Genomic DNA, 14947 nt, shown 5'->3' with positions numbered 1-14947 from the left:
ACTGTATTATTTTTTTGTTGATATTTTACTGCATATGAAAAGGAGGACCGCCTGGCTGGTAGAGTGTTGAACACATGTCCGAGAGGTCATAAGTTCGACCCCCCAGCAGCCGAAGACTTTCTATGTACAAAATGGGGACTGGTGCAAGCTAAATCTGTCAGGTTCATAAAGTCCTCCAAGTTCCCATGAAAAAATCAATTTCTCTGGAAGTACTGGATCTGATATTGTTTATGCTCTGGTTCAGGTCTAAATTGCGATTTGTGGATGGATGGTGTGTGAATGTGTCCTCCCTGTGAACGGGATGTGACGTATATATGCTGTCTCTGAATCATCCTCAGTGATGTTTTCAAGAACGTCGCTAACAGCCCAGTGTGCAGCTCTAGTGCAACGTAAATGGAAAGTACCGCCTCGTACCATACAACAAAGATTATATGTTTTCGGAGAAATTTGAGGACACACGTTGAAATATGGTAATATTTTCGTCCTCAAAATATTTGTTTTGTGAAGACAATCAACGAAATTCTAGGACTGACATCAAGATTTGAATGTCCCGTTGTGGACTGGTGGTTAAAACACTGTCCCCAGCAGATCACCGAAGTCGAGCGTCACTGACTGCGGTCAGTGTGTGGGTGGGTCACCACTTGGATTAGTCTGTGTAGAGACTGAGGGTGTGCGGTATTGGTCCTCGTTAAACTGTTCTACCGTAAAGTGCTCGACTTCGGGTGCAGGTCGTCGAGCTAACAAAGTTAGTGGGGGTGCCACCCCCTCTGCTGAGGATCAAAATTGAGATGGCATGTTTTCGGGTCATCTTCAGGGATGTTTCCTAGACCGTCGCCAATAGCTCATTAACTACGAAATAGCACAGAACTTAAGATTTGATGATCGCTGCACCCACTGTAATGAGGCATTTTTACTGGGTGCGATTTGTTCACATGCAAAGAAAAACATCATATAAAAACAAGAATTTGATTGGCTAATTTGTTGCGGGTCAATATTTTTGCTCGCATCTCTGCATTAGCATGCAGCATGAATGGCCCTTTATAAGGAGCATTCAGTTTGCAATGCAAAAAAAATCGCATTTCCGAATTTAAAGATGTAGATAAGGATTTAATTAGCGGGTAAATGTATTTTATCAGTAGGTTCTCTTTCGCAAATGCGTTTTTTTCGCACGCAGTGGGAATGCTCCCATATAGTTTCTTAGCATTCTTGCACGTGTCAACGACATGTAGTGTGAGTCTCCAATCACAACTCAGTATTATTTCCGTGAATGTCATTGCGCCAATCAGATTTCTAAAAGCGCCTGCGAGCTTTACTGAGAATTTTACTTTATCAGTCTTGCATTTTCTGTAATCGAGTTTGTAACGAACAGAAATAAGTCGTCGAAAACGTAGAAACATTTATAAACAAATGAAAACTACCAATTAAAAAGAATACGGTGTTTATTTCTGCTGTTATGTCTCTATTACCCTCCCTGAATATCAAGGTTGAGAAGATCACTCCAAATAAAAGTAACGAGCTTCTTCTGGTTCCTACTTCCTACGAGTATTCGATTAAACCCTTTCAACAAGTTAATTTGCCTTCTGCTTCATCATCTCAAATCCGCAATTCCAATTTTAAAGTTTCTTCACAAGATAGTAAGAATTTAATTGATTCTTCTGCTAATCGAGTGACATGCAATGTATTAGTTTCTGAAGATTCAAAATCTTTAGAAAGTAGCTCGCATGGAGAATCTCAGCTAAATACAAACAAAAATAGTTTAGTGTATAAATGGCCATACAAATGCGATATTTGTTTCCAACCTTTTAATAAAATACCAGCTTATATTTCCCATTATTACACACAGCATCTTCAAAAGAATAATAAAGGAATTTCTCTTCTTAAACTTTTATCGTTATTCAATATTCCACAAAAAGATTTGAAAAATGATTCTACAGATTCAAAACATCAAGGTCTTAAATCTGTATACAGCTGTAAAATCTGTAAAAAAGATTTTAAAGAACAGTGGCTCGTCCAGCTTCATAACTTGAGCCATAACAATAAGAGTATCAATCTCATTGATACTCAAAGTAATGTTAATAAGCTTTTACCTTTAAAATTAACATGTGATAATGTGCCATCTCTTGTTTCTTCATCATCATACAGTGGTAACAATATATCCACCCCACAAACTGTTCATACACCTATTAAAGGAAATAATATACTTTATGTCATATATCCGTCTACCAATGTATTAACTGCACCAGAAATAAAATCTGAAAAGATATGTGAATCTGTTTTAAATTTACCTTCAGAACCTATAGCTGAAGCTCAGAAAGTTTCAGTATCTGAAGTTAAACTGAAAGTTGAGAGTAAAACTAAATATGTATGTGAAATCTGTAAAGAATCTTTTGTAGAGAAGTATTTGTTTAAAATGCACAAGGCTACTCATGGTATAGAAATTGTTGAAGCGAAATGTAAGATTTGCTGTGAAGTTTTTCCAAATAAACATCAACTTCAAAAACATCAACATAAATTTCATGCAGAAGAATTTCCACATGGGTGCCATCTGTGTCCTAAACGATTCAGGCTTCCTTTTAGGCTAAACAGACACATTAATTTTCATACTAAAAATTATCCTTTTACTTGTTCTGTGTGTAATAAGGGTTTTACTAGTGATATTGGCTTTAAAAATCATACCAAAATGCATGAAGAAGGTAAACTTTATCAATGTGATTTGTGTGGTTTATCTTTTCAGCATAAAAGAGGATTAGTTAATCATTACGTTATTCATTTTAAAAAGAACAGTAAAAAAAAATCTGCTGTTAAGAAGCTGTATACCTGCGATGATTGTGACAAGACCTTTAAGAACAAATTCAATCTTAAAATTCATTCATTTGTGCATACAGGAAAGACTCCTTCAGAGCACTTCTGTAAAGATTGCGGCAAAACATTTAACAATGTATCGAACAGAAAACGCCATGAATTGATTCACAAGGGTGTGAAATTTTATACGTGTGATATTTGTAAAAAAGGGTTTGATAGGAAACAGAAATTCAACGATCATTTAAATACTCACTCTGGGGAGACGCCATATGAATGTAATCTGTGCAGCTTGAAATTCTGTCAAAAAATAGAGCTTACTCAACACATAGTTGAGCATACTGGGATAAAACCTTATTCTTGTGAAATATGTCTTAAATCATATAATAATAAAGGTTGCCTGAGAAGTCATGTGAAAGGACATTTGAACTTCAGAGCACATGTGTGCAATGTGTGTAATAAAGCTTTTCGAAGTCTTACAGATTTGAAAGCACACTATAGAAGTCATACTGGTGAAAAACCATATGTGTGTGAAGTGTGTCAGAAAGGGCTTTCAAGTAGATATGCTTTGAAAATTCATTTCAGGATTCATACAGGGGAAAAACCTTATGAATGTGACACGTGCCATAAGACATTTAGAGTAAAAAAATGTTTTGATGATCACTTTAAGACGCACCGTAATTGCAAAGCTCCGTCAACTTTGTAATTTAAAAGCTTTGATCTATGCTTCTGTTTTTTGAAAAAAGAAAGTCCTTTAACCAGAGCTCATTCTAGGCAGTGTAAACAGGGCGAAGCACCCTGCTGCCCTTTTAGTCAAAAGAATCCACCCTGTTGCCCCTGATGTAAAAGACTCATGCCTTTTCTTTCCTCAACTCTAATTTGTTTTCCCCTCAAACTCTACTATGGATTTCTTAAACTTTTGTTATTTTTAACTCTTTTTATTTAGTTTGTTGTTGCTGTCAATACATAGATTCAATAGCCATCATACCCCTTTGTTGCACTTGTCATTGAAAGTTTGCAGTTACTTCCACTCTCATTAAATCATAATTATTATTAATCATTTTAATTATTAAATCATATCTACAAACACTTAAAAACATACATTTATTATTTTATTAATATATGCAAGCATTTTAAATAAATTACTAAGTTAATTAGCTCAATAACTCGATATATATGTTAATTTATTAATAAAAATGAGTAAATATGATTGCTTTGCTACTGTNAGAAAAAAAAAAAAAACTTCTTTTTATAATCTACAATGTTTTTTAATAGAACGTGTAAAGCCCATAGAAAGAAATTATTGCCTTTTTAGAATAATAATGCCCCTTTTTTAAACTTTTGCACCCTGCCCTTTTTTCTGCTTAGAATGAGCTCTGCTTTAACTAAGAACTAGTGTTTTTATGTCTTTGTATGCAGGAGTGCAAAATATCTCGGGGAGGGGGGGGGTAAATTCAGACAACCATGGGTAAATTTTTAGTCAAATTAGAAAAAATTGTTAAAAACTTTTTATTTTGAAAAAAATTTAAAAAAAATTTCCTTATAAAAAACTTTATGTCAATTTTATTAGTTTAAATTCCTTAACCAAGACCTTAAATTTAATTTAATAAATTATTATAATTTCAGTAGGTATATTTTGGTTTTTATTACTTTTAACATGCATGCTACTTTTTCATAAATTGCTTAAAAACTAATATTTTTTTTTCCTTTGCTAACGAAAAAGATATCAAAAATATTTTGAAAAAGTTATGTTAATTTTTAAAAAAAAGACTGTAATCTTTAGCGAAGTTTCAAACTAAAAAAAAACTGCTTTTAGGGGAAATATTAGACTGAGAATAATTTGCACCATTGCATCTATGTTATTTTATAATCCACTTGTTTAAATTTTTAAATGTTGTAATTTTTTATAATGTATGCCTGTTTTGTTAGTTCTTAGTTGAGCTTTTTTTACTGAATTAAAACTTTTTATTTATCTATCCCATGAATTAATTATGAAAGTTTTAACTGTTTTTTTAAAGTTGTATTAAGTACACTTTCTTGATGTATCCAATGTTATTTCATCTTAGATTACACAGTGATGATGAAGCAGGCTCAATCAGTAATTTAAAAATAGCATTCAATCACTATAGCAAGCTTATGCTTAAGATAAAATTTTTAAAATAACCTACTCACAATCTAAACTAAGATACAGTTTTAAGAAAATACATTTGGTACATTTGCAATGTAGTACATAGTTTCTTTTAATAATTTACTTTTAGGAATAATCATGATCTATTGGATTGAGAATATTTAATTCATGTAACTTGCAAACTCCATCCTTGCTCATATCAAGCCTGATTTCATTGTTAGTACACAGCGGCCTTATATCTAGTGCCTTGCATACTTTTATTTACGGCCGAATCAGAACTTTTAATTTTGTAAATACCATATCTATACGTATCCTAGCAGCAAAATAGCTTTAGCCTTCATCAGACCAATATTCACAAATCTTGTTGCAATAAGGGTTCGTAGGGCCATTATTTTCCGATATTGGCCCTATATAAAATTATCTAATTCATTCAATATTTTACAGCCAGTTTACAACCAATATTGGCCCTGTATAGAAATTGTTAAATTCACCAGATATTTTATGTTCATTATTCATCCAATGAACGCCCTATATTGGCCCCATAAAGACCAATATTGGCTATCCCCTCTGCAGAGGATCAAAATTGTGATGGTATGTCGTTGGATCATCCTCAGGAGTGTTTCCCTGACCGTCGCCAATAGCCCATTGTGCAGCTCTAGTGCGACGTAAGTTAACTACAACTACAACAACCAATATTGACCCAATATAATACCCATATTCAGTCAATTTTGAGCCTAACTGGGGCCAAGGTAAAATTCTTGCTAGGGTAGATAAAAGCATTCTCATATAAGGGAATAAATTGATGTTGCACTTTCACCAGGATTTATTTTTCATCAGGAAACAGTAAATATGTGTCTTGTAGCTAGTCAAAAACCTTTAAACATAAATAAATAAAATTGAAATGCAAAGTCACAGTTCCTTTCTCTAATTTTTATTGCGATTCCTAGAAGCAGTTATTATATTGTGGAACCAAGTTTTTTTTCTTTCCCATCCTATGTTATTATTTTCTGCCGCCGAACATAGCCAGAATGTTACTTTTTATTCTGATTCTTTATTAATTATAAACTGTTTTCTACCCAAAAATGTCACTAATTTTGAAAATAATTTTGGCCAAGTGATTTTCATTTAACATTTTGTAGTAAATGAAAAAGAACTGAACATTTTTGGGAAAGAAAAAATATATATAAAGGAAGAAGAACTCATAGCAAGTGATACTCTGGTTCATGCATTTGTCGACAATAAAGAAGTGTAATATTGAAATGGAAAATTTGCCCTACAATTACAATAAATGGCTTTTCAGCATTATGGACAACTCAAAAATATGTGCTAGTTTTTAATATTCCAAAAAAATTTTTTTAGACCTATTGAGTCCATTACAATTAGTTAAAATTGTAAATTATGTTTATTTTTCTTATGTTATTTTTAGTATGTTTCTTACAAAGTTACATTAAAATGACTTCTGTTCACTTTCATGTCATGTTCTGTACACTCGTGTTCTTTTTCAGAGATATTGTACATCAGTTTATATGTATTCAAAACAACTAATTCAACCAAACTATTCATTCATTGATCCCTTTCAGATAGAGAAAGGATTTTATTTATGGAGTACCTATAAAGTTACTATTAATTTACATAGAATTATATGTTCAGAATTTCCTTATTTATATTATTTCCTTTATAACTAATTAATATTTTTGAATAATTTTTGTTTTAATTTTCTTCACTGAAATGTGTTCTGTAGAACTCAATTACTGAATTTTTAATTTTAATGTAGGCATATTTAAAACTTGAACTGTGAAGAGCTTTAAACTTTGACAAAGTTTTAAAATTACTTACAACCTTAATATTTAAAACTTAGTAACTAATTCCAATGGAGCACATTTTAATGAATAAAATGAAACAAGAAGTATCTGAAAAATATTTATTAGTTATTGAATAAATAAAGAAATTCTGGGTGTATAATTAACCTTAGGTTAATATGGAGGTAGTAAATTATTATTTTTTTTCTTCCAAACTGAATAGGACCTTTAAATCTTCCTTTCCTCCAGCTTTTAATGGAAATAAGGAAATCAAAGGTAAAACTGTTTCCTTTAGAATGAAAACTCTTATCATAATAAGAAGAAATTAATGAAATACTGTCCCCTTCTCCCTCTCATACAAAAATTAATATCTCCTTCCAATTTAGATTGCCAAAATTATAAAGTTAATTTTGTTTCATTGACGTTATTTTTGCATTTGCTACTGGTAGTGGAAAAATATTATATGGATATTTCTGAGTTTATATAGATTCCCATAGCAGAATCGCTTCGACATTGCCGCAGAACGATCTACAAAAGAACTTTTATTTTATGAAGTAAAAGCAGAAATTTACACGTCAAATTTGGTTCGCGCATTTATATAATCATTTTTTGAAGAGCTGAATATATGCCGATATCGTAAATCCATTTGATTTTATTTTTCGGCAGTTATTGACATTGATTTTCATGTGGCTTTTAGATATCGTGATATATTTCAGGCTATATGGGAAATTTTCATCATTTGCTTTTTAAGACAATGATTCTATTGATTTTTTTGGCAGTTATTGCTTTTGATTTCCACAAAGTTTTTAAAACCCTATATATTTTATGCGATATTATTTATTACAACAATTAAATCTTGAAACAAAACATACATTTGAGCAACCCCTTTGTGAAGTGCCCGTTAATCTGTTTTTCGATAATTAGTGCTACAGATTTCATGATTTTTAATTATTTTTTTAATGTGATAATGATTTGAAAAATGCGATTAAAGAAATAATTATTGCTTCCCCCCCCCCTAACAAAATTCGAGAATATCGCCCATGTTAGAATCTAAAAAATATTACATATTTAATTAAAAAAATTATATTGTTTTTTTGTTTTAGTAAACACGGCATTTTTGTTACCTTAAATTAGTAGCATGCATCTTTGCTATCATTGAAAGTATTATAGAAAGATATTAATGCTGGAGAGTTTTGTCGCAGAATGCCCGAAAAATTCTGCCACAGGGATATAAATAATAGTATCTTGGTGTAAAATATATATATATAGTGAAAAAAAATTTTATTTCCAATGGCAGATTATAGACAGTAACAGCATACCTAAACATCTAATAAAAATAAGAACAGAAACAAAGATGCAGCAACAGAGTCTATTAATCACAACATGTCTCTAGCTTCCCAATAGCGTTCAGTGATAGAATTTCTGCAAATTGCAGAGCAGCGGAGAAGGTGCGTGGAGTCCATGTCCTCATGAACTATATAGTGAACATCAAGATGATATTCTAAGCTGTTTAAGATAGATGTTTCTCTGGAACCTTTGGTTTGCACTAATGACTTATCTGGTAAAAATGGTGTCGCTGAAAGAAATGCAAATTTGATACCGAAATTCAGGAAACGCACACCTCGCTTTATCAAACATTGTTATGAAATTGTGCTATGCCAGTAGTTTCTAGATATTGTAAGTAAGATTTTAGCTTAAACTACATTTTAATTCAAAGGTTTCAGGACAGATGCCTGCAACAATTTTTTAAAATGTTCCCAAACAGAAAGTATTTAAAATGAAAATAGTATTAAAAAATTCAAAGTCGGATTGTGTCTTGTTATCTGAGGGTTGACGTCTACCTACCTATTCTCTTTGCGTCAGTTGGCACATATGGCCCCTTTTTCCAGCGCTACTTTTAACTAAGTTTCATGAGCTGTAAGTGCTACAACTTGTTCTCAAATAGTGAAAAGGTGTGTCCCAAAAATTTACCCTATTCGGCAAATTTTGCTTGGCTTTTGGGCATATTTACGAAAATTCATTTTCCTTTATTGTAAAGAAAACACAAATGAAATTGTGAACAAGTCTTACTTAGTATAAATTTCTTAATTTATATGGTGAAATTAAATTCTAAAGCTTTCAGGTAACGTATTACATTTGTAATTCGTTACCTGAAAGCTTTATCATAACGAATTACAACTGAAGAAGATGAGACTGAAATCAAAGTTAGTTTGATTACCTAATGAAAGGTAATGCTTGCTGCCTTTCGGCCTCCCTTAACTTCGTCTTCTACGGCAATCAAACATGTTTGGATGTTCTCAGTCCACCTTCCTCACTAATGATTTCCCTAACTAAATAGTATTTTTCTCTCGCTTTTATAAGTGCGTTATAATTACAACCTTTAATATGTTTAAATTTTTTTCTTCATTCTAGACTAGAATTCTAAAAATTTGCGTCAATGTTTTGTAGATTATTCCTCATAACTCACTGCAGACCAGGTAATGTTTTGACAGTTGAGAAAAGAAAAAAAAAACATATATAAAGTATTTATTTTTGTAACATAATTTTGTTTATAATCAGGATTATGAAGTGAATAACTCAGAATATTACTCTTTCTCACCTAGTATTTAATCTCTATTTTTAACTAACTTTGAAATTCTTAATGAAATATCCTGTCACTCGAAATTCTGCTTAAGGCTTTTAAATTTGTATCTTAATGAAAGATTAAAAATGGCTGAATTTTCTTGTACATGTAGTTATATTATTTGATACAGAACTATTATTATATGCTCTATAACATTTTAATCCAATCTAATTGCGTTATTTTCATTCTTGTATATGTTCATTTGTTTGTAATAAAATAGCAATGGAATAAATGCAAACTTTTTTTAAATTCTCGCTTATTGTTGTTTTCTTTTCACTTGTATTCTTCACACCCACATGCAAATGAACTTCTTTCTTTTATTTTTATTGAACCTGGCAATTTTTTTACAGCTTTCAAACCACTCTATAACTTTGCCTATACAATTTTTTTTATATATATTCTGGTATGTTCTTGTCGAATGACTACGTATCAACTGTCTTGAAAGTAATGTGAATCAATTAAAAAACATTTATTGATCCCATCGGGATTGATACAGTACATAAAAAGTTTTTAAAATCTCCTAGCCGGTGCATCGCTTCCAACTATAGTTGGAAGACATTGATAGTCGGTTAGGTTTTTTTTCCGGAAAATCCTTTAGATTTAATGTGACCAGATTTCTGACCATGATTTGAGAACAAATCAGTGGAGAATCCTCAAAAAAAAAAAATTTCGAGGATACCCATGTATTTATGGAAAATATTAATTACCTATGCGTAATTAAGCTTTTTTTATTAATAACAAATCCAGAACAATCTACATCAAACTTAATATCATTACTAAGCAGTTTTGATATATCATATGATATTCTGCTTTTGTTTAACACTTGTAAAATGAAGAAATTCATGATTATTAGTTCATTTTTTGTTTCAGACGATTTTTTGTTCCATGCCTTTCGATAGTTTTCTCCGAAATTTTCTCCCGAAGACAAAATTATCTAGATTAATGAAACATGCGCACTTTTGATTTTTTATTCTTTTTGATATTTCACCTAATATTAAAAGCCTTGATATTTCGGACAAATTGAGGACTTTTCATGTTCCCGGTGATTTTAAAAAGTTTTCAGGACAAAACTATTGAAATTCGAGAACTGCCTTCGATATTTATGGTCATTTGAGCCAACTTTTCTTTAGATACTTTGAGCAAAAGACTTGGTACTTATTAACTGAAGCGAAATGATGTCCTTTCATAAAATTTTCAAACTCTGTAGGAACTGGAAGAATTCTGGAGAATCTATGGTTTGACACCTTTGTATGGGCTATGACACAATGCGGAATGGTAATGCTTTGCATCACACACTTTTCTCAACTGCAAGTTGTGCATCAGAATTCTTGTGAGCAGGGCCTGATTTATCATTAGGCCTGAGAACCCAGGCCTAGGGTTCCCACATTTCTGGGGGCCCGCTAAATGTTACAATTATATAATTATATTATCTCTCTATTTTTTTTTTTTTTACTTAAGAATTGTATATTAAGAATAAGAGTTAACAAAAATGGAATAACCTTGAAGCATAGTTTCTTAACCTGTGGTTCATGGACCCCTTAGGAGTTCATGGGGTCATATTTTAGGTGTCCTAATTTTTAAAACGTTTGGATCAATAATATTTAAACGACATTAATCTTTTTTTTATTTCTAAAAGGTGAAAACACATACATATTTGAAACTAAGTGATTTGTGATTGGTCGTAAGCCACCCCGTGATCGAGATACCCTTAAATTCCGCACGGACTGCCCGTAACCCTCTAATATGTCTGTCATAAAGTCCTTGCTAAAAATGGATTTCGACTTAAAAACACTCGAAGAGTTCTGGTCTTCTGTGAGAGAAGTCTACCTATTGCTTGTAAAGCGAGCTATGGCAGCTATAGTTCCGTTTGCTACAGTGTATCTTTGCGAAGCGGGATTTTCCACACTTGTGACAATAAAAACAAAACATTGAAATCGACTGAATGTTGAACATGATATGCGAGTTGCTTTGTCGAAAACCATCCCTCAATTCAATTTATTAATTAAGGAAAAGCAGCTTTCCTAGTCCCGCAGTGGACTGATCGTTAAAACACGGTTCCCATCAGCAGATTACCGAAGTCAAGCATCACTGGCTACGGTCAGTGTGCGGGTGGGTGACCACTTGGATTAGTCTGCGTAGGGACCGAGGGTGTGCGATATTGGTCCTCGTTATACTGTTCTATCGTAAAGTGCTCGACTTCGCGTGCAGGTCGTCGGGCTACCGAAGCGGGGGTGCCATCCCCTCTGCAGAGGATCAAAATTGTGATGGCATGTCTTCGGATCATCCTCAGGGATGTTTCCCAGACCGTCGCCAAAAGCCCATTGTGCTGCTCTAGTGCGACGTGAATGAACTACAACTTCAACTTAAGTTTGGTTAAGAGGAAAAAAACTTCGTCGAACTTAAAAATCGTCGGGAAAAAGCTATTGTCTTGCAAAATAATGAATTATTAAAAATTCAATTATTAATTAATAAATTCAAATTCGTGCGAAGTAAAAATTCGCAACAAATGTAGGTCGGTACTTTATTTACGCCGCACTAGAACTGCAAAATGGGCTATTGGCGACGGTCTGGGAAGCATCCCTGAGAATGATTCGAAGACATGCCACCGCAGCTTTGATTCTCTGCAGAGGAGATGGCTTCCCTGCTTTGGCAGCCCGAAGACCTGCCCGCGAAGTCGAGCACTTTGCTGTAGAACAGTTTAACGAGGACCGATACTGCACACCCTCGGTTCCTATGCAGGCTGATCAAAGTGGTCACCCACCAGCTTACTGACCACAACCAGTGATGCGTGTGGTCAATAAGCGGGTGGGTGAGCACTTTGATTAGTGCCAAGTAAAATTTCGATGTATGTACAACTTCGTACGTACAAATGTACGAGTGCCAAAATTATAAAATAACAAGTTGTGGATCCCTAATATTTTCCTTGAATTTATTTCAGTTTCATTTTTTGTGCATGCTTTTGTTGTACGCAATGCGCAAAGAAGGAAATCACTCAAATAACAAAAATAATTAAACGTGAAATCTAATGTCCGGCAAAGACGAATCAACTGTCCCGCAATGTTACGCGACGAAACGACTCGGCATAAATTAATGTTATTTAGTCATTCAATTTACAAGATATTATTACAAGATACTCAATTTACAAGAAATTTATTACTCCTCTTTGGAATTCACAGTTTCGAAGGTGCTCCGTGATCAAAAAAGTTTAAGAACATCTCCTCTAATAAAATTAAAATAACTTAAATATAAAAACTATGGTATTAAGCCAGCGAACTGGTAAGAACTGAGTAAGTGGTTCTACGGGTTAGCAGTAAGTCACTGAGTTCCTTAATGTATTGAATTCAACCCTTTGTGGCCGTATGGCAGTTTTCAGTCATTAATTCCGGATAAGTATTAACGAAATAAGACCACAAAGGGTTAGTAAGAAGTTGATAGGTCGTCTAAAAGTAGGTGTATAGAATAAGAGTAAGGCGGAATGAGCAAGCCAAGCGTTCTCAGTATGCCAAACTCAGTATTAAAAAGAACTGCATAAACTGTCTTAGGGATTCACGAGTGATAGCTAGCAAGGAGTGAAACAATATCTCCTAGAAGAGAGAAGGCCTCAGCACGGACCCCCCACTGCGCAGCTTAGTAGTCGAAATGTAGTGACATCTTTCTTATTTGCCTCCACTGCGCAGTTTCGTTACGTCGGAGTACTGAATTGATTCGTGCTGAGGCATTTTCTCATCTAGGAGGTGTTGGGTGGAGCCCTCGCGAACGTAAATGAATGATCCTTAAAGTTAACGACATCTTTTTAACTCGCGTTTTCCATCGAAGCATTTATTACAAAACAAAGACTTTAAATTGTTTATAATAAAATCCTTTTTTTCGCGTTTGATAAAAAATTCAAATAAATTATTCCGTTTAAAATACCAAAATACCTTCAGAGACAAAATTTCGAAATTTTCAATTTAGAAATGTTTTAATTAGATTTATGTGTATTGCACACTATAAGACTGTATAATACAAAAAAATATGAAATAAAATTTAAATTTTTTTTTTATAGAAAACTGGTTGAAAAAGAAGCAAAATTAATTTTTTTCCAAAATTTCATAAGTTTGTTGAAATTTATTATTTTTTCATTAATCTTGTTTTATAATTCTCATAAAAAACTCAATTTAGGAAATAGATTAAGCATTAAATTAAATATTAATACTTCTATATTTTACTGCAAATATTGAAACTAAATTGCGATAAATTATTTTGGTTTTAGCTGCAAAATATAAAATAAATAGTTTCCTCAACCAATCCGTAGTTTATTCCATTGACTTAAATATAGAAAGCAATCATGCGAAATTTCAAGTAATTTGAACTAAAATATTTTAAGATAAAGAATGAAGGAAATAAACCGAGTTCGATATTTGTTTCGAGAAAAAGGTAAAAAAAGACACAATTATCAATTTAATAGCCAATATATATGGTTTTTTAAATTATCATTACTTATTCTCTATTTAACGTAAAAACAAAACTCAAACGGTTTTTTAAAAAGAAAAGTCCATTGTTTAATTTTATGTAAAAACAGAAAAATGATAGTTTGGTTAAAATTGGCTTGAAAAAGGTAATTAGGTACCTTAATTACTAATTTTTTTCTCTCTTAAATCTATGAATATTTTTTTTTATAATTCAAATAAAATATTATGAAATCAATCCGTATAACACCTCTTCATAGAGCATGGATTTCTAACTTTTCCTATAGACCAGGGGTTTCCAACTTACATGAGGCCGGGGACCGCAATTAAAAACACGAGTCAAATGGCGGGCCGCAACTTAAGAAGTAGATTTTTAAAAATATTTAATTGCATATTAAAAAAATCTGGCCACAAAATTTACAAATGTAAATAATTTTGTCCAAAATGAGTGGTTTCAAGAAATTAAATCGGAGAATATCTTCGGGAAAAATTCTTAATCGCGCATGTTAAATTATATTCACAAAATACGAAAAAACGAAATAAAAGACAGCAACATACACAATTATTTTCGTATTTGAATAAATATTTTCTTGAATGCAAAACCTAAGAAAAAAATTTTTTTTCTTGCACGGTTGGTATGTTAAATTTCACATAAACGAAGAAATTAGGGTTTTTTTTAACGAAAGAAAAGTATTTTAAACCCATATAGAGTTTTACGAAAATTGTACGCAAAAAAAATTACAACTAATATATTTTAGTTCGCGGTCCGGATGAGGCCGGCGGGCCGCCAGTTGGAAACCACTACTATAGACCAGGGGTTTCCAACTTATATGGAGCCTTGGGCCACAATCAAAAACACAAATCAAGAGACGGGCCGCAACTTTATCAGAATTTTATGTGGGACTCTTTTATGTTTGAAGGAACGTTAAATATTACTGTCAGATTTTTACCAAGTTGTGCAAAACAAAAGTATTGAATTACAAATTAAAATAAGAAGTAGATTTTTAAAAATATTTAATTGTTATTAATAATATTTAAAAAAATATTAAGTAAAAAATAAAAATTCGGGCTACAATAACTTTAATGCGCACCTATGTATTAAACGATTAATGTGCTACAGATATCTAATTAACTTTAGAAAGGTTGGTAT

General features: G+C 32.4%; 1 protein-coding gene across 1 annotated transcript; it reads left to right on the top strand.

Moving 5' to 3' along the window:
* The first annotated feature begins 1378 nt into the window (after positions 1–1378).
* LOC107442074 (zinc finger protein 502-like) lies at positions 1379–4844 on the top strand. Its single transcript, XM_016055543.3, has one exon. It carries the CDS (start codon positions 1454–1456, stop codon positions 3503–3505), a length of 2052 nt encoding a protein of 683 aa, XP_015911029.2. The 5' UTR covers positions 1379–1453; the 3' UTR covers positions 3506–4844.
* The last annotated feature ends 10103 nt before the right edge of the window (positions 4845–14947 follow it).

The sequence above is a fragment of the Parasteatoda tepidariorum genome, chromosome 10 (genome assembly GCF_043381705.1).
Source record: "Parasteatoda tepidariorum isolate YZ-2023 chromosome 10, CAS_Ptep_4.0, whole genome shotgun sequence".
Taxonomy (NCBI): Eukaryota; Metazoa; Arthropoda; class Arachnida; order Araneae; family Theridiidae; genus Parasteatoda; species Parasteatoda tepidariorum.
The sequence above is the reverse complement of the archived record's forward strand: the minus strand, read 5'-3'. Positions and strand labels throughout refer to the sequence as shown.